The sequence below is a fragment of the Aptenodytes patagonicus genome, chromosome 1, assembly GCF_965638725.1.
Source record: "Aptenodytes patagonicus chromosome 1, bAptPat1.pri.cur, whole genome shotgun sequence".
Classification (NCBI taxonomy): domain Eukaryota; kingdom Metazoa; phylum Chordata; class Aves; order Sphenisciformes; family Spheniscidae; genus Aptenodytes; species Aptenodytes patagonicus.
In genome coordinates this window covers 165,008,244-165,029,144 of record NC_134949.1, presented here as the reverse complement: position 1 = coordinate 165,029,144, position 20,901 = coordinate 165,008,244, and the positions used below count along the sequence as shown (strand labels likewise).

The following is a 20,901-nucleotide window of genomic DNA, read 5'->3' as shown; positions in this document are numbered from 1 at the left end:
AATTTAATACAACAAAAATAGTGTGAAACCACATGGAGGAAGAAGGTGACACCTATGTTAAACAAAACCAGTTTTGGTCATTTACATTCATTACCTCACAGATTGTTCTCCTGCCCTTGTACGTTCACCTGCAGCAAGATGTCTGTGTCCCAGCGGCCTGGCTAATTTCACTTATACATGACACAGGGGACAAGGGACATCAGCTATCAACTCCTAACTAAACCTCTTGGATTCCTCTTGCTGACAATGGGTTTTAGACATAGGTTTTATTCACTTTGCGAGTTAGTTATTATGGCATGAACTTTTGCGTCAGAATCTTGCTTAAAGGTTCCTCCTCCATAAACTTTTGGGAAGGCTGCTACCCATGGTCTGTGTATCCTCTCATTTGGGCATCTTTGTGGCTACAACCTTGCTGCCATCCGCCTGTATCACAGTTCAAGTCTTCTGCTTAAGCACCATCATGCTGTGGCCCTATCAGAGCTCAGGCCTTCTGGTCTTGCTGTAAACAGCACACTCCTTGGTGTCCAGCCCTTTGACTGATGTTAACCATGTCCTTGGTTATCAGCATATGATGTTCTTCAACCTTTGCTTGGTATTGTTTCTTCTGGTGCTTTTACATACATACATTTCCTCTGTAATTCATTCTACTTATCTTTGTGTTTATATTACAAACCTCTGCATGTTATGCAAGGCCAAGTCTGGGAAAAAGGCTCAACTCTATTTTGAGCTTCAGAGAAACCTGAAAAATTAATCCACATGTTCAGCTCTAGAAATAGCAAGTATATATCCAGCAATTTCTTTGCTCATTTCTGCAGCATAAATAAGACCCCACAGGCCTTCTTGCATCTGTCCTCCACTGACGAAGGCATGGCTGTCTCAGTTCATTCATGTTCTTAAACAGAACGTATTACCTTGGCTTTGAATGCTCTCCAGCTAAAAAAGGATCGTGGAGGTCACATTTGCTCATCATTCTGTGTTACACCATTGCAAAACTCAGCTGTAGGTTAATGAGGGAATTACATTCTCTCATTCCTTTAAATGTCTGTCTCATCTCCCCCATGTGGGGCAAAAAATATATGTCTAATTTTCTTAGGGAAGGCAAGTTTCTAGAAAGTCACTCTGCAATTGGAACACAACCTCCAATGATTCAGGTGATTCTGAATTAGGAATTCAGAGAAGGAATGCTTCCTATAGGGTCAACTGCCAGCTGTGTTGAGGGCCTGTGGTGGCCCTCAAAGCTCTTACGACTGGGGATGTGTCAGAGCCCAATACTCTCTGAGCAGGTTCTTTGAGGTGTTCCACAGGAGGAGGGCCTCATCTTTAATACCAAATTTCCTTATTTGTAGATATTTGATGTTACACAGGATTTTGACTTAGCAGAGTGATACAGCAATGTACTAAAATCCCAAGTGCAATATAGCAATTGCAATACACAGTTGGGTCACAACACAAAGCCGATTGCCATTACCAGTCCCTGTATGCTCACCGTTACAACACTGGGCATCCCAGTCTCCGGGGAGGAATACGTGAGTTGAAACCAGCTCAAGTCAGTTGCTCTCTTCAAAGTTCATTTTCTTGGTTGTTCAGCTTTTATACTTTTAGGTTTGGCTGAGTCGCCCACACGCTTCTCCACCCATGCTGTTTCTCTCCCCTAATTATCTCAGGCAAGGCTGTTTACACAACTCAAAACCCCACTGGTACAGCTGGATATCTAAAACAAAGGTCACCCTCAACACCCTTTGTGCTAAGTTCAGCTTTCCTTACAATGATTGGTGGCCATTCCTTATACTCTTCCCTGAGCTCATCATTCTTGCCCATCTTCTCTGAGCCTTCTTTTGTTGTAGGTGTTGTCACAGGGTGCGATTCTCTTCCTTCTTTCTTTTTATACCAAGAAAAACAAACTTGAAAAACATTCGTTAGTTACACTGAAGATAAAAAGTGAGTATGGCATTTGGTTTTGTGCCTCTATTCTCAAGGACATGTTTTTAAAAAGCAACCCTACTAATAATTTTGCCACAGAAGACCACTAGATGTTTGAGGTTCAACTGGTACTGAACTTCAGCTGCAGCTTTTTCCTGAGGCCAGTGTCTTGCTAAATGAACCCTACCTTCTTAAATTTACAGGACTAATCAGTTCTTTGAGCAGCATTATTGAGAAAGTGTTTAAAGCAGTATATGAACATACAGATATAATTTCAGACAATTTTTAACAATTTTGTAAATGACAATACAGCCTAAAACCATTAGATGGGCCTCAAGAGTCTGTGACAGAGAACAGTAAGAATTCATTAATTTTAGCTTCTGCTAACTCTTACAGGCATATCTGAAACACGATTATGTTGGAGAGTAACAGCCAGCTGTTGTTGACTAATGATCTCATAATTTTATGTGTGTACAATGATCTTCTTGTTTTATATTTATCAAGGGACGAGCATGGCAAACTGACCCAACCAGGTAAGTAACTTCATGAAGACAAAGCTGATGATACATTGTCCAGGAAGGAAGATTTGTTATCAAAACTAAAAGATAGGCATGTTTTTCTCTCTATGAGGAAAGAGTGTCAAAGTGCTCACTGCACAGATCTGATACCTTTGTCCACGCTGAACTGTTCTGTACTAATCAAAGAAAAAAGTACTAGGATTTAACCTTCTCTGAAAATCTTTATGAAATAGACCCACCAAAATACTTACACAGGCTTGTAGCTACCCAAGCACTTTGTGGAAGTCTCAGTATAGGGCCTGGTAAACAAAATCTAAATCCTGTAAACCCAGCTTCCCTGCCAGCGTGTGCTGCGGACCATGTGCAGCGGCCAGGGCTCCCCATGCAGCGCCGTAGTCCCATGGCCTGTTTAACCGGGGTGTGCCGTGCTGTGAGGGACCATCTCCGCTCTGCACCAGCTCAAGCATGACAGAGGTGGCACAGGAGCCCGTCTCAGGTAAATGCTCCCAACTGCTTTCGTGGGACAGTTTTCAGCCACATTTATTCCTTGAGCTGCTCCACCATGAAGCCACACCAGCACAAGTGACTGGGTGTCCTGGTTTCGGCAGGGATAGAGTTAATTTCCTTTCTAGTAGCTGGTACAGTGTTTTGGATTTAGGATGAGAACAAAGTTGATAACGCACCGATGTTTTAGTTGTTGCTAGGTAATGCTTACACTAGCCAAGGACTTTTCAGCTTCCCATGCTCTACTGACTGAGAAGGCTGGAGGGGCACAAGAAGCTGGGAGGGGGCACAGCCAGGACAGCTGACCCAAACTGGCCAAAGGGACATTCCATACCATGTGACATCATGCTCAGTACATAAACTGGGAAAGCTGGCCAGGGGGGCCGCTGCTCGGGGACTGGCTGGGCATCGGTTGGCGGGTGGTGAGCAATTGTACTGTGCATCACTTGTTTTGTGTATTATTATTATTATCATCATATTATTATCATTTTATTTCAATTATTAAACTGTTTTTATCTCAACCCACGAGTTTTTCTAACTTGTGCTCTTCCAATTCTCTCCCCCATCCCACCAGGTGTGGGGGAGTGAGCGAGCGGCTGCGTGGTACTTAGTTGCCGACTGAAATTAAACCACGACACTGGGGAAGCAGAACAACAAGAGTGAATGGCCAAGGATCAGGCTGGGAGGGAGTGGGAAACTGTTCCTTCTGGAGGACTTGTGTTGATTTACACTTAACGGGAGTAACGAGAGCCAGTGTGAAGGGAAGGGAGACAAAAGTCAATGGCAGGAATTAAGTACATCTTGATGTCCACCTCATTCAAGGACCATCTATCCCCATTATAACCTAAAAGTTAAATACCGAAGCTAACCCTCTCTCATCAAGTGGGAATGAGGAGGAGTCTCTACCGAACACCGCGGTAATTAATGAACTCACTCAAAATACTGAAGTGCCTCCCTTGCCTAATGTGATTTGATCAAACACCTCCTCTCCCGGTCTAACTGGTAGGCTCATTCCTCCTCCCAACGTGTTGTAACTGAGGCAGGGTTGAAAGAAGACATGAGTGGGTGAGATCTGTAACATGGTGACTAAGGTAATTGCTTGCAACTGAAATTTAAAGAGTTCTTGTGCTCAACTCCAATTGATACTTTGCATATAATAATTTGGTGTTAATTAGAGAAAGAATGAAAACGCCAGTACTTCTCCACCCATGTCAATGCCTGCACTAGTAAGATATTAGGTCATGTTGTCTCCTGTTCACTTTGGGATGCTTCCATGCAAAACAGAAACACCTGACTCAGAGAGAACCCTGCAGCAGCTAGAGCATTTAGTTTGCAGAAAGATGCAAGCTTAGACAGAGAAGAGATTTGAATCCCAGCATCCGACTTCTGGGTGTAACATCGGGCAGAAGACGCAGCAAGTATCCTCAACCTTCTTCTCTGAAGTGCGTTAGGGCTGCGTGTGACATCAAAGGGGATCGTTGGCTCGGCTCTGGATCCTGACAGGCCTAACACATGAGCAAGGTGGGGAATTGCGCAGTGCTGTCAAGACTGAAGCAGCTTTGATGGTTCTCAGAAGCAGACCTAGAAGCACATCCGCATCGGGAATATTCAGAGCTGAATCTGGATGGAGCATCATATGGAAATGACGGAAAATTATATGGACATTTCCCATGGAAATCTAGCCACCTGTAGACACGTAGATGTTGCCAGGCCTAAAACCTTATTTCACAGCAGAGGAATGATCCTTAGGGAAAATGGACAGCCCTGGTTTTCAACGCTTTCAAAGGGATCTGCAAATCATGTGCACCTTTGAAAATCAGAGTCCTGGGATGCGGCAGCAGTTGCTTACTCTTTCACTTTGGCTCAGGCCCCAGATTCGGAGCCAAACAGCTGAAAAGGTTCCTAATACGGAGATGTGAATCTATTTAACACAGCAAACCCAGATGAACTGCTGTACAAACTTAGATCCCAAGAGAAGCTAAATCATTACTGTAATGACCAAACCATACTGTCTCAAGAAGTTTTGGGACAAACTCTTCTTCTAAGTTTTCAACATGGCAACTTTACTTTTGCCTTTACTTTTGTGGAGCAGCAACAGTATTACTCAGAGCAAAATAAAGCTCTATTTTCTACAATTCAGAAACTTAGATACAGTAAGGGGAATCAATGTTGACTGTGCGTATTATCATTATAAAATAAATATATTGCAGAATTATTGTAACAAGCTCTATAAGCAAACTAAACATCAGAAACCTGAGAAGCTCAGAATTAAATGTAAAATTCAAAAAATCTCAATATGTTCAGATCCGCAAAGGCTCAGTAAGATGCACAACCCTAACCCTGTGTTCTAACACAGCAATTGTACTCATACAATTAATACAATACAGTTATGTTTTAAAGACTGTAACCAAAATTAGGTTTTCTTTCTTCTCTCATGGTATTAAGTCTGTTAAAAGGTGTCTGGCACACCTTCCTCAAATCCTGATTTTTTCCTGCAGAACCTGCCCTGCTACTTGGCAGTGCACATCACTGAGTTGTACATATCTGTACAATTAATGTACCTGCTAATTAGATGAGTTGTTTGTGGTATAATTCTAAGACCAAGGCAACAGAACAGAGCAGAAATTTTCAGGGTTAGTAATAAATGTTTCCAAATTGTAACATACAGCTTGTTTATTGAATGGAATATGAAACATTTTGAGAATTCGGTGTAGTTTAATGTCTCAGAATATACTAGGAATAGGATATATTAGACTTCTGTTGATCTGAACGTGCTGCCAGAAAGACAAGCATCTCCCATTGAGATGCATTAGCAATGACACACAGAAGGAAAACTAAACTCAAATGGGCAGTGAATTAGGTATTAAACAAGTGAATAACCACTCTGTCAGAATAATTCTCTCCCCTGAAGTAAGATCAGTCAAGGTTTTATGTAATTCTAAAAAAATCTGAATATGGCTGTCAGACACCAGCAGTATTCTAAGAAAGTCAAGCACATGGTATCTAGACGTCAAAATGTAAAATTTTGACTTATGATTGAAAGCCAAAGAGGGAAGCAGATTGAGTTACACAGTGAGTACATACGGTACAGCTTTGATTTTTTTTTTTTTATCATATGTATTTTTAAGGCAGTGCTCTTCAGGTTTATTTTAGTACTTTACTTGCAAAAAATTCTGTAAATCTCTAAAGCCATTGATGAGCTGGAAGACATTGCAGATGGTAGCCCACAAAATGGGGAAAATGCATAATGTACTACTATTTGCTAGCACCCCCCCCCCCCCATTTCTGCTAAAAAAGAACAAATGCCAAATTTAGCTCAATGAAAATTAATGTGTGACAAACATTCAGTAATAATCTCAACAGACCCATGAAACAAAAAAATTACACAAAATGAAAAATTCTCAAAAGTCAAAATCCCCTTTGCTTTACGATGAACATATTAATGTATCCAGACAAATTTTACCTTTTTCCCCCCAACGTAACTCTCTGAACAGAAACTTGCCTGAAGAAAGCAAAGTGATACCCAAGTAACCAACCACTTTGTACCCTTATTGCCGGTTAAAATGGCTAAAAAGCCACGTGTCAGACACTACAAGTAAGACATCTTTTTAAAAACAGTTCTCTGTATATTTGGTTTCAGATACTCGACAGTTCAGCTTTCTTTGCAAGTTTGTATGTGACCATGAAGGCTAGAAACTAACTTTAAAACCCCTCTTCAAAGTTGAGAGTTTCCCTTAACTACTTCAACAAAAATTTCATTTGGAGCTCACCACAGCCTTTAGGTAGCCTTTTTTGTTCTTCTCTTTGCTAAACAGTTGCACAGGCATCAAACTGCCGCGCAACACATTGCAGCACCTGTGCCAACCCACAGTAACGGAGACGCAGCGCTCCTGCAGGCACTGCGACCACGGAACGTGTTTTTATCCCGGACAATGAATCACAAAAAAAAAAAAAAAAAAAAAAGTTAGAAGTAAATGTTCGCACATCGGTTCTGTTTCCGATTCGGGGGATTTCGCGCTCCCCCGCGCTGCAGCACTGGCGCGTCCCCTCAGCGGTGCCTGAGGGAGGGAGGGAGGGAGGCCACCCGCCACCGCCGCAGGCGGGCAGCGGCCCTGAGGCGGGGCCGACCCCCCGAGGAGGCCGCAGCCACCCCGCCCGCGGGGAAGCGGGGCCCGAAGGTGCCCTGGGACGGCGACTCCGGGAGGCGGCTCCCCCGCCGCCGCGGTACGTGGCCGCCTCCGGCCTCGGGCGCCCCGCCCCGCCCCGCCGCGCGCGTCACGCCCCGCTTCCGCGGCCGCCCCTCTGGCCCGGCAGCTCGCCCCGGGTTCCGGCGCGTGGAGCACGTCCCTTCTCTGATTGGCTGCCTCCACCGTAGGCCCCGCCAGCTCCGGCGCGAGCGCCAGCCCACCGCGCGGCCCTATTGGTCGGTTTAGCCCCGGCGCTCTCGCGCCGCGGGCCGCGAGAGGGTGCGCCTTCCCGCGGATTGGTGGGTCGGCACGGCGCATGCGCCTCCTCTTGGCCTCGCCCATCCTCCCCCCGCAGCCGCCGGCGGCGGCCGCGCTCTGGTCTCGCGCGGCCCCGTCCCCCCCCCTCCCGCCATGGCGGCCGCCGCGGAGGAGCCGTTCCCCTTCCACGGCCTCCTGCCCAAGAAGGAGACCGGCGCCGCCGCCTTCCTCGCCCGCTTCCCCGACTTCGACGGGCGGGGGGTGCTGTTGGCTGTGCTGGACACCGGCGTGGACCCGGGGGCGCCGGGCATGCAGGTAACGGGCGGTGGGGAGGAGCCGTCCCCGGCGGCGGCCCTGAGTCACGGCCGCGGGGAGCGGCGGCGGGCGGGCCCTCGGGGGGCGGCGGGGGGAGCACCCGGGCCCTGCCGGACTGCCCCCGTGGCGTTGTGCGGGCCGAGGGGCCGGGGACGAGTGCGGGGCCGGGGCGTTCGTCCGGGAGCGGCCATGGCCTCTGGGCGGCCCGAGGCGTCGGCGGGAGCAGGGGAGGCCCCTGAAGAGCTGTCCTGGGGACTTGTCCTTGTTTGTTTGCTTACAGTTCCCGCTGAGTATCCCTTCGCGTAAGCGTGGGCTCTGGTACGGGAGGGCGGAGGAATCCTGTAGACAGGGGCTCCGCACCAGTCGCTTCGGCTGTTTGTGTAAGGATCCTCCTTTTAAGCCACTCACAGGCGTTTTGTGGTACTTAAATCTCTTTGGCTGTCTTCTTTCACGTAGAACTCATTATAAAAGAACGCTTTGTGTTTTTGTTAAGCCTTAGCATTACTTCAACAGTAGGTAGCTAGAGGCTGCAAACAGCCGCTTAGATCTTTTACATGAAAAGTGTATTTCTGGCAAAATTTGCATACCTCTCTTTCTCAGTGTATTTTTCGTGCGTTCTATTGCAATAACAATCTGTATCAAATTTGGTTCTGCCAGCTTTTTTTGGATCTGCTAGCTTTGTGGCTCAGATCGCACAGTGATTGCCATTATGATCTCGATCTCAGTTTTGTAAATTTCTGTGTATGTAATTTTAATTTTGGCATTTCTCAGCGCTTCCTTATTTCTTTTAACTCTTGTGTCTCAACATTTCTTTATCATGTAAGTTTGTATGTGGCCTTTTATGTCACTACTGCTTCCAATTTCTTGTCAACATGTTTTCTCTGAGATGTGGCAAAGGAAGCCTTGAGAAATGATTCAGAGAGTTGTATGCAACTCACTTGGATACTGCATCCTTTATTTTTTTAACTAAGCAGGGCCTGTGCTGGTTTCTGCCCTTTCTTTGGCACAGGCACAGATTTTACTCCTAAGTGACCTAGTTCAGGGACTTAACCCTGGCAGATCTTTAGTTCAGTGTTTTGAAATGACTCCTTACGGGGTTCAGGTAAGTGAAAGGGTGAGTGAAGAGGACAGGTAGGGTGGAGGGAGGGACTGGACAGCTGTAGCTTCGATAGATTTAAGCTGGAATGAAACTGGTGCTTTTGGCGAGAAGTTGTGGGTAAGTGGAATAGTAATTAGGAAGCTTAAAGAAAGCTAGCCAAAAAGCAAACAAGATAATACAGTCAGCAGACCAGAAAGCCGTAAAAGACAATTAGGAAGATGTGAATATAAATGGGATGTCAATAGTTCTGAAGCTTCACATATGAAAGCAAAAAACCTAAATCTCTAGAGATTATAAATGACGAGTGGTCAACCAAAAAAAAAAAGCATGAGTTTATGGGCAGTAGAGGGAAGCTTTGTTCTGAGATAGGTGAGGGCTATCATAAGGGATAAGGGATACTCATATCGAGGCTTATAAGGGATAAAAGGGATACTTACGAACCCTCATGATCTCAGTGTTGACCACACCAATTTTCTTCAACTTTTTTTCTTTATGTGGAGGATAAAATTTCAGGTAGTGAAGTAAAAGATTTCTATAGAACTTTGGGGGGGTGGAATTAATCTTGCAATGGTTGAGAGTGAGTTTGCAGGGATGTTAGAGAAACATGAAAAGAAGCTGTGTGCTCTTTCCACACTGACCACTTAATACATCTGACTTAGGCTACTTGCTAACTACAGAAGGGGGAGGCTTATTGTACAGGGAATTATAAAGGAGATGTAGGCCGTGCACAGTCTGTAGAATAGCTTTGTAAGTGCTTTTTCAGCAAGAGGATGTCCTCACTCTGTGGAGTATCGGGCAGTTTACATTTTGTGTCCACGGAATAAGACAGTGTCCTGGGTACAGACAGCAACACAGCGTGGCTGCGCTGCGACAAGTAGTTTCTAACCTTGGGACAATTTTTTTTTTTTAATGCCCCTGTCTTCTCTGTTGCTGCTTTTTCTTACTGTCAGTCTTATTGTCAGTTCTTGGCCTGGCATGGAGTTAGAACTATGAGAATTGGCTCAGTTGCTTAGAGGGAAGAGAAGGCATATGTAGCAAGGTTAATGGGTATTACAACTTCGAGTTCAGGTTAATGTCAATAATGATTACAGGCCAAAATGAGCTACCCTGTTTTGAGTATAGTGGGTTTTAGTCAAAACAAAACAGTTTATGTTTTGCTGCTCCCTAGCGCCTCATTCCTGGGTAGGGTTCCTTTGCTTGTTGATGTTATACTTTGGTTTGTAAACACTGATACCTTAAGTGTATGGCATATGATCGCTTGCTGAGGGACGAAAAGATTTGGGGACAGAGTATAACAGGGAAGTACCATTACTTTTATATGCTTCCCTGGACACTTGCTGCTATAGAGAGAATAGTTACTGGGCTTAACAGACCTTCTTATATCGATTTCATTTTTCTATTGGTTGGCTTGTTTTGCCACACAAAATGTTAATCTAACTTGTACTTACTTTCCTTTTCTTTCTGAATCTTTTGTAGCCACTGCCCTCTAGGGAACTCTTTTCACCTTGTCTTTCATTGCTTTACGCTCCACCTGCTGATGCCAACTGTAAAGTTCAGTTTGTCTGCTTCTTTCATGCTAGTTTTTTCCCCTCTCAGCCCTCTTGGTAGAATCTATTTCCTCTTGTTATCTGCCAAGTCATGGCTTGTAATTCCTCATTAAGGCCCAGTGACTGATGAAATTTTAGGTGGGCAGATAAGGTACGTTTAATGGAGCGTTGTGGTTGTGTATGTATAGTCTTTGTTCAACTCCACCCTGTCCTTTCCCTGTTGCTGTTGTCACTTCTTGTTATGTTCACGATAGGTAAGTCAGTTCATCTGCTTCTTGCAATTTTGATTATTTTGTGAAGTGCCTGTTGAAATTATTATTTACTAAAATTAGCTTGTACTTTTATGAGACAACCTTTTAGCAGTAGCAGCTAGTTTGGTTTGGCTTGCTTTTCAGCACTGAGTTAAAAAAAAAAAATCTTGAAAATTATTTTATTTGTGATGATGATCAGCTGTCCCGTGACCAAAGTGCTGAAGAACTTGTTCATCTCTTGTTGCTGTAATAGCTGTCAGTTGGAATCAGTAATTTTGTATGGTCTGGCAAAAACATGCTCAAATGCATCTGGCTTTGCCTTTTAATTTGGGATTGTCACAGATACTGGTGCTTCTCTACTTCTATTATACTGATCAGCTGCCAGGATTATGCAGATAGATTATTTTTAATGTGATCAACTTACTAATTTATTTGTTTTACAAAGTCAGACCTAATGTGAAAGTATGTTTTTCAAACTAAAATGTATAAACAACAAAATAATTTTCAGTTATAAGCTAGTAGACTATTTAGTTTTTCAAATGGCTGTAGGCAAACCATGATATTAAAGGTAGGATTGGGGATTTTGTTGTAAATACACTATACAATATTTTTAATTGTATACAAGTTCTTCATTTTTTGAATTTTACTGCAAAAGGTACTAAAATGTACCTTCTGTCTCTAATAAATTCATTACTTCAGGATTTTTCTGTTCACACAAGGGAATTGATCAAATTCACGTGATTTCCCCCCCCGCCCCCCCCCCCAGAATTACAAGACTTGAAAAGGAAAACCCAGTTGAACTCTGGGTTTCGCTGTAGCATTACTACTGGTAGGCAGTGTGCCAAACTACGGTTCACGTCAGCAGAAGCAGCCATATCGGTTACTTGCACTAAATGACCGTGAACCTGTCTGGATCGCTGCCATTAGGAATTGAACCTCGGACCTTTGCACCTGAAACTCTGAGTTTCTTGTGTGTGACTGAAAGACTCCAATTTGTTGATTCTAACTGTACAAACTCACGTGCATGTGTGGACCTGCTATTCAGTTAGGAGGCAAAGAGCCGTATAGTGTAGGAATTGCACATTGCCTTCCTGGCTAGGAAACAACTTTTAAAATTACCCAAGCTTGCTATGGCATAAATCTGTGTTATGGCCACCTGTTGCAGTGTAACTTGTCTACTTCAAACAAGTCACCTTGGATTACATTTTCATTCTTGTTTTCTTGTGCTTTGATCACTGAATAATTCACTTTGATTAGAGGCATATTGCAAAATGTTCGATTCTGGTAATCTCAGGTTTGGCTTGCAGTTGCTTTATTATTGGAGCAGCTCTTGACTTTTCTGCGAGTGGAGGCTGGCATTTGAAGGCATTAATTACAAAGGCTAGAAAATTATATGGTTTGAGTGCCTATGTACTGTGTTTCCCAAGTAAATTTTCACTACTGTGTAACTGTTGTTCAGTAGATGTTTTACCACCTTAACATGCCTTAACAATTTTCTTAACTGAACATGAATTTGTATGAACAGAGTAACAGTGTTGGTTTCTGTATTGGAAGTTCTTCCTTAGCAAGCCTCTTCAAAAGCAGTACTTGTTACCTTCTGGGAAATGAAATGAATGTTCTTTTTATGGTTGCTATGGGTTTGGGATTTTTGGGTTTGGTTCTTTTTTTTCAGCTGTTTAAACCTGTGTTTATTGAGGGGGGGGGGGTGCTTGTTATTTTTCTGTTTGGGTTTTTTTTGTTTGCGGGGTAGGGTTGGGTTGTGGTTTTCATTTGTGGTTTGTTGGGGTTTTTTTAAACCTTAAGAATTTGAGACCTTGGAATTATTTATCCTTATTTGTTGAGGTGTGGTAAAAGCTTGACCCTTATTGTCTTTTTGGCAGCAACAGGGTGGCTTTTATGAAACACCTTGATCATGTTGTTAACTTCTAGCAGCTGAATTCACAATTCCAGAACATGATTTGAGCAAAACTATCTGCCATATGTTATGTCTAGCATCAAAATTATTGTTAGAGAATAAAGGCAACAATACCAAATATTTAAATGATAGAAAACAGCAAATGTTGCTGCTTTTCTGAACAAGAAGCTTTTTTCACTTTCAGTGTAGTTAGTGTAGAGGAGGTGTTGGGAAGATTATTAATTTTTTTTTCTTTTTTTAAAAAGCAATCTTTAATGTAGAACTGTAAAAATAGGTCCATATGGCCAAATTTATGATTCATAAAATCATAGAATGGTTTGGGTTAGAAGGGACCTTTAAAGGTCATCTAGTCCAACCCCCCTGCCGTGGGCAGGGACATCTTCAACTAGATCAGGTTGCTCAGAGCCCCGTCCAACCTGACCTGGAATGTTTCCAGGGATGGGGCATCCACCACCTCTCTGGGCAACCTGTGCCAGTGCTTCACCACCCTCAGCGTAAAAAATTTCTTCCTTATATCTAGTCTAAATCTACCCCCCTTTAGTTTAAAACCATTCCACCTTGGCCTGTCGCAACAAGCCCTGCTAAAAAGTTTGCTGCCATCTTTCTTATAAGCCCCCTTTAAGTACTGATAGGCTGCAATAAGGTCTCCCCGGAGTCTTCTCTTCTCCAGGCTGAACAACCCCAACTCTCTCAGCCTTTCTTCATGGGAGAGGTGTTCCAGCCCTCTGAATTCATATTTCCCTTCAAGCAAATACTACTGTATATGGAGTATAGTTTTTGCTGAATAAACTCATACAATACCTACTAGATGAAGCATGTTATTACAAGAAGATAACATTGAATATTTTTGCTGAATGTTTAAAAAAAAAAAAAACTTAATCATACTCTTGGTAATAGTGTAGAAGGTTCCTTTAGGTAAAAGGAACTTTAAGTGGGTTAGTGGTTTCGTTTTTGATGTTGTTTAGTTGCCTGCAACTACTGTAAAGTCTATCAGGGCTAGTTTTCATTTAATTTGAGGAGGCTTTAAATTTATGCTCGTAAACTCTTCTTAGCTAGTCAGCTCTCTTTCTCCTCACCCTGGTAAAAATGCTCTTTATACAGTATTAGGTGTATATATAGCCATAGCTCCTAACACTTCAGATTGATTAAAACATGAAGCAGAATCCTTGAAACAGGAAAAATATGATAGTAACTTGTGTTCCTTTTAGATTTAAGCTCAGTTAAGAGACTCAAGCTTGTGAGTGCATATACTTCAGCACCTTTCATTTTGTTAGAGTTGTGCACTCATTACTGTAAAAATTGGCCAGAATGGAGAGATGGAAGCAATGCAGCAAATCATTTGAATACGAATAGTAGTTTTTGCAAATGGTTTTGCAAATTTAGGCTTGGTTTTAAATTGAGGCTCCTGTGCTTTATTAATACAATATTTTTACTTCTTTCTCCTCTAAATCCTTTTTACAAATGAGTTAGTGAATTTGTATAAACCAGAAAGATGGACACGTTGCTCTTAGTTCACTGAAAATTTAACTCATTTCAAGTTGGTTTTATGTCCTTCAGTTAAAGGTTGGGTGCTTAAGAAAGTTAGTTGATATTTTTGTTAACAAAAATGAAAAATTTCCTGGTTTGTATGCTAAAGGGTAATCAACTACATTTTCAATTTTTCTGTGCTCATATTTTCAGATTACAACTGATGGGAAACCTAAGATAATTGATATAATTGATACAACAGGCAGTGGTGATGTAACTACATGTACCATTGTAGAACCTAAAGATGGAGAAATTACTGGTCTTTCTGGAAGAACTTTAAAGGTGAGTATTTGGTGGTACAGAGACACCACTGGGCATCTTTTTCTTTCTTTCTTGTTTAACAACAAATTTAGCACCTATTTTGGTTTCTGCAGAACTTACTTCCTTTTAACCAGATCTTATCCAAAACTACTACTGCATTTGTTCATTGTCATACAGATTGCCTGACATTTCTTTTACTTTTCATGTGTCTTTATATTGAATATTCTCTATAGCTGAATGGGGGAGTGTACAGAGTTTTGTTGCAGGCTTGATAATTATTTAATTACTCTCTGTTCAGATCAGTATCTGATATAGTTTTGGAAGTTGGCTGAAGAAAACATGCTAACATGCTTTAAAAATATCAGACATGATTCTGTCTTTAAAAGTGCTGGTATTTTCCACATTTGTATAAACTACAAGAGGAATCATGTTAAGCTCATGTGGTAAATAGTTCTAGAGACTGAAAAATCTGTGAGGACTTAGTTGTAGGCTCACTGCATTCTCACTATGACTAGAACAGAAATGGTGTAGGCTTTTCAGAAAGGATACAATGAGATCTAGTAGAGGTCTCGGCTATGTAGAACTGGTGATTTACTGACATGTTCTTGATTGGCTGGTTAGATTGATGAGGTGATATGGGGGCATCAAATCTTTGGATCTCTCCATGCTATCAGCTTTCTTCTGAATTTTGCGCAGAATGTGATTGTAAGGATGAATCTGTTGCTCTCTTTTGCTGTTGTTACTAGGAATAGTGGATCTGATATACTGTCTAAACTGCAGCAAGATATAAAATTAGACATTTAGATGTTTGTCATGACCTCTACTCATAATACCCCTTCATGCTAGGGTGCCTCTTTTCAATCATAGTACTATTATTTCCCCAGACCTCTACCCAATAAAATCACTACTAGGGCTGGATGTTTTAAAAGTAGAGTATCAGGGCAACTGATAACTAAAGGTGTTCAATGGCAGTGTCACATGAATTGATACTGATTTCTTTGGAACTGGATTGAAATTGCCATTTCATGTTGCTGAAGCTTAGTGCAGTAGTTACTGTCATGGGGACAGGGAATTAGATATCTGCAAGTCTGTTCTGCTAAGCTCTCTTACACAGTGTTGATTTTTTTTTTTTTACGCCACTGGTTAACCTCTTTTTGAATATACTTTTCTGTAGATTCCAGCGAACTGGGTAAATCCTTCAGGCAAATATCACATTGGCATAAAAAACGGCTATGATATCTATCCTAAAGCTCTTAAGGAGAGGATTCAGGTAAAGAACTACATTTTGCTTCTGGTGTATAATCATATTTCACTGTTCTGATTCTTAAGTTTTTCTAGGAAACTACAGTATATGATTTGCTAACACACGTAGGCTGCTAGCCAGTGCTTGAGAGCTATTCTCTCACTGATTTTTGTTTAGTTTTGACATGATCCATTTCTTCTGTGATTTTTCAGAACAACAGGAGGTGGCCCAGTAGACTTCCTTAGAGTGGTCCATTGAGGCAAAAAGTCTAGAAATTACTGACCCCTGTTTCTTCTTTCTGTGTAGCAATTGATGTTTATTTATAGTATTGTATTGAATTTTTTTAGCCATTGTGTCTCAAATCAGAACTTTTAAATTATTATTGTAGTCTTCATACTTTGACATATGTATTTGTCAATATATTGAGGAACCCGGTTTTATTTTACAGAAAGAACGCAAGGAAAAGCTCTGGGATCCTGTTCACAGACTGGCTCTAGCAGAGGCCTGTAGGAAACAAGAAGAATTTGATGCTGCTCATAGCTCTCCCTCCCAGGTTTGTATAAGTCTAAATAAATTTGTAAACTTGTTGCTTGCAACAATTTGTTACTGGTTGAGAGGATTGTAATATTTTATTAGATGAGTGAAGGAATGATACTTGTGATTATTTTGGCAGATAACTTACCAGTGTGTCTTCTGATTAATTTAAAAAGTCTGTGTATGGATGGTGGTTTGATTTGCTTAGTGTTGTTAACGTTCTAAACTTGTTGTCAAATATGAAAAGGGTATTACTTCAAATACTTTGTAGCATATTTTTAGTAAGTTTTATTTTTAATTTAATATGCTCTTTTTTGAGGCTGTCATCCTTGCTGTGTTCGAAGTTGGAATCTTCTAAACATATCCTTTCTTTTGTAAACTAGGTACTATAAGTACCAGAAATGCCTCAGGTCACTTCTGTATCATTTAACAATCTGTAAAAGAAATGAGGGCTTTAAATGTTACAGTTACAGAAATTGGAAATAGTTATACATAATAGGCCAAAAATTAATAGTGCACTGTTGAAGACCATTGAAATTCTAGATGTTTGTGAGTCCTAGTATAGTCTTACTTTCTTGATGAAGTAATGGAACAAATGTATAGCATCAGAAAGTTATATAGGATTACCTATCTTGTAATAATTTTAGAAATACTCTAACTGTATTTTTGTTGCCTTATTAGGTAAATAAGCTAATAAAGGAAGAACTTCAAAATCAAGTGGAACTGTTGAATTCTTTTGAGAAAAAATATAGTGATCCTGGCCCAGTATATGATTGTCTAGTATGGAATGACGGTGAGACCTGGAGGTAAATGCCTAAACTTATCTAAAATGTCTTGTTCTGCACATAAAACAGCAGCTTGCATTGAAGACTGTGTTAACTTTTCAATTTACCCTCTTTATAGAGGTCTTAAATATTATTTGCTTTAAAATAACCCTGCTGTATCACTTGAGTTGCGTGACAAAGTTCTGATCCTAAACGAAGATGGGGTAGAATGAAGTCTTATTAAAGACAGCATGATATAAAGTATAAGCTTGTGGGATTTTATTCTGAGGCAGAGTAAAATTGCTTTGAGTATCCATTGGTGATAAGGAAAAAAAAAACCAAAACAAAACCAAAACAGAAGTCTTTGCACAAACTTCAGGATGTACTGTGGCACTTTTCTTGACTGATAATGTGCATCATACAGAACAGTGGGTAAGACTTCAAATGTTTGTGTACCAGCACTGAACAGCTAGCTTTAGTAAAATTTCTTCCTTGAAGAAATTGCCTGAATTTCCATATGCTTGCTTTTCAAAGACAGATTTGTTTGAATTTAGTAGTGTTTGAAAATCAGTTTATTTAGAGATCTTTGTAGTTTCTGAATCTAAGTGTAAAAAAACAGGTTTAAAAATATTGACTTGAAGTAAGATACCATAAACACAGAACCAGACTTCTTGAAGTCTTTATGGTACCCTTGCTGAGGGGGGGGGATAACTGAAAGTTGACAGCTGCTGGAAAATTGCCTTTTTTTGTTTTTTGTCAACAGAGCCTGCATAGATACAAGTGAGAGTGGTGACTTAACTAGCTGTACAGTGCTGAGAACCTACAAAGAGGCTCAGGAATATGGATCTTTCGGAACATCTGAGATGTTGAATTATTCTGTGAATATATATGATGATGGAAACCTTCTTTCCATTGTGACAAGTGGAGGTAAATGAAAGTAATCTTAAGAAAATTTTGCTGCTGAGTAGGTATCACGTGAAGCAGCAATTAGTCTTGGGTCCTGATTCTGATACTTGGGATTGCTCAAGGTAGCTGTCTTAAGACAGCATTCATTACTATGGCGATCAAGATCAATATTCAGACTTCCTGACCTAAACCTATAATGGCAGCTCATTACCAAACTTGTTTGCATTTTTGTCTGAGATATTGTCAACTTTGTGTTCCTATGGATGTATACATAGAATGTGTATGCTTAGGTACTCTTTAAGATGTTCCTGCATCTTAAAGCCTAAAATAGAGAGAACCTTCTTTCAAAGTGCTTTTTTGTTTTGTTTCTTAAATATAGGGTGGTGATTGATTTTTAGCTGCTGTCCTTTGTGCTTGTATAATTTAAGAATCTTAAATAAGACATCCATCAGCAAAAGGGGTATTAATCTTTATTTTAGTTTATCCAAATTTTTTTGTGATGGTAGGTGTCACTATAGCTGTAGCTCCAACCACTCTGAACTCATATTTGTGTGTTCTTTATATAATCATGTTTTGTTTTGGAAGCATCCTTAGTGGTTAAGGTGGTATGGATGTATTTGATTTGAAAAAAGCTCTTAATTTCTCATGAAACTATCCCATGTCAGTAGAACTACAGAAGCAGTTCTTGGTTCTGAATTGATGGTAATTTTTTGAGAGATTCCTTTTTATACTTCTGTGCAGTTTTATTTCTAATTTTTTTCTTAATCCCCACTATCTGAGTCATCTCAGGTATAATTTTCATAACTTTGAGAAAGAAGTGTTGAGCCTTTTAAGTGACTTTTGTTAGTGGAATTAAGTTAATACTTCCTTTCTCTCCACCTGCTGCCTCCTTTCTCCCCTCAAAAAGCTGTTTTATTTTGCAGATTACTGCTGTATACTTGCTTTTTTTTTCCCTTAGTATAATATGACATTTATTAAAGTGATTTGAACCCTGGTCTCATTTTATAGAATCACAGAATCATTTAGGTTGGAAAAGACCCTTAAGATCGAGTCCAACCATAAACCTAACACTGCCAAGTCCACCACTGAACCATGTCCCTAAGTGCCACATACCTCCAGGGATGGTGACTCAACCATTTCCCTGGGCAGCCTGTTCCAATGCTTGACAACCCTTTCAGTGAAGAAATTTGTCCTAATATCTAATCTAAACCTCCCATGGTGCAACTTGAGGCCATTTCCTCTCGTCCTATCACTAGTTACTTGGGAGAAGAGACCGACACCCACCTCGCTACAACCTCCTTTCAGGTAGCTGTAGAGCGTGATGAGGTCTCCCCTCAGCCTCCTTTTCTCCAGGCTAAACAACCCCAGTTCCCTCAGCCGCTCCTAGTAAGACTTGTTCTCCAGACCCCTCACCAGCCTCGTTGCCCTTCTCTGGACACGCTCCAGCACCTCAATGTCCTTCTTGTAGTGAGGGGCCCAAAACTGAACACAGTATTGGAGGTGCGGCCTCACCAGTGCCGAGTACAGGGGGACAATCACTTCCCTACTCCTGCTGGCCACACTATTTCTGAAACAAGCCAGGATGCCAGTGGCCTTCTTGGCCACCTGGGCACGCTGCCGGCTCATATTCAGCCGGCTGTCGACCAGCACCCCCAGGTCCTTTTCTGCTGGACAGCTTTCCAGCCACTCTTCCCCAAGCCTGTAGTGCTGCATGGGGTTGTTGTGACCCAAGTGCAGGACCTGGCACTTGGCCTTGTTGAACCTCATACAGTTGGCCTCGGCCCATCAATCCAGCCTGTCCAGGTCCCTCTGTAGAGCCTTTGTTCAAGCAGATCAACACTCCTGCCCAGCTTGGTGTTGTCTGCAAACTTACTGAGGGTGCACTCGATGCCTTCATCCAGATCATTGATAAAGATATTAAACAGAACTGGCCCCAATACTGAGCCCTGGGGAACACCACTTGTGACTGTCTGCCAACTGGATTTATATACTTGCAGCTCAATAAGTGAAAATTGAGCTGTAGTGTATTGAATTGGTATGAATGAAGTTCACTAAACATACAGTGATAAAATTTTTCATTTGCTCAGGAGCACATGGAACACACGTGGCTAGTATTGCAGCTGGATACTTTCCAGAAGAACCAGAAAGAAATGGTGTGGCTCCTGGAGCTCAGGTTCTTGCAATCAAGATTGGCGATACGAGACTAAGTACAATGGAAACTGGCACTGGTCTAATAAGAGCTGTGGGTATTTCACTGAATAAACGATTAATCTCAACAGTGTGACTTAATTGTAGAACATATGGAACACTTTCTGCTCTACTTGCTTATAAGCTGTGTTTTTATGGTTCTAGAATATTTCTAACAAAAAAACCCCCACAACCAAGCACCTCCACCCCCCAAAAAAAAATCCAAAACAAACAAAAATAACCCAACAAAAAACCCCACAAAACCAACCAGAATATATTTTAAAACATGTCTTAGGACTAATGTTTTATATTAAAACAAGACTAATGTTGCGTAGAGCACTTACAGGGTTTTTCAGACTGATAGAGTTGCAGTGTGTCTGGCTAGCTTGACACATGGGCTAAGTTACTCGTATGCTTATTTAAAATTCCTTATTCTGTGTTGTAAGTGTATTTTTTTTATAGTTACTTAGATAACTAGAATACTAAAATACTTAAATAAATCTGGAATAGAGACTAGTATCTACCCATGTGGCTGAATTTGTTTTAACTCTTCTTAACTGTTTCTTAAGAGTGAGGAAAAATATTACTCCTTTTTAGTGATGAAAGGCCCAAGACCTTTTCCATATAGTGAGTTGATGGGGAAAAAGAAAAGGAACTGAAAATAGAAAATTATATTTGTGGCACATAGAATATCTTGCTATAGCAACATGAAGATGTACAATAATGTTTTTGTGACTTTTTGGAATTTAACCAAACTGCATAGGAAAGGAGAATTTTATGTTGTTGAGGACAGGCGTTTGAGACAATACTAATGATGTCTGCAGTTTTCTCTTAAGGTAATGTCTTAATTTATAGCTTGGAACATGGCAAGAATAAGACTGTTCAGGGGGTGGTTGTTTTTTTTATTCTGTTTTTCACTGGGAAAATACCACTTAAATAACTGATTGAAGTAAATTAAATTATTT

General features: G+C 41.2%; 1 protein-coding gene across 2 annotated transcripts in view; it reads left to right on the top strand.

The window, feature by feature from the left end:
* Window positions 1-7,514: 7,514 nt before the first annotated feature.
* TPP2 (tripeptidyl peptidase 2) overlaps window positions 7,515-20,901 on the top strand; it is a 56,484-nt gene continuing 43,097 nt past the window's right edge. For both annotated transcript variants that reach the window (XM_076361429.1, XM_076361424.1), the window contains exons 1-7: window positions 7,515-7,702; window positions 14,195-14,323; window positions 15,477-15,572; window positions 15,994-16,098; window positions 16,761-16,885; window positions 17,607-17,770; window positions 19,837-19,991. In XM_076361429.1, the coding sequence (XP_076217544.1) occupies window positions 7,541-7,702; window positions 14,195-14,323; window positions 15,477-15,572; window positions 15,994-16,098; window positions 16,761-16,885; window positions 17,607-17,770; window positions 19,837-19,991 (936 nt within the window). In that variant the 5' untranslated portion in view covers window positions 7,515-7,540. The remainder of the gene's footprint in view (window positions 7,703-14,194; window positions 14,324-15,476; window positions 15,573-15,993; window positions 16,099-16,760; window positions 16,886-17,606; window positions 17,771-19,836; window positions 19,992-20,901) is intronic.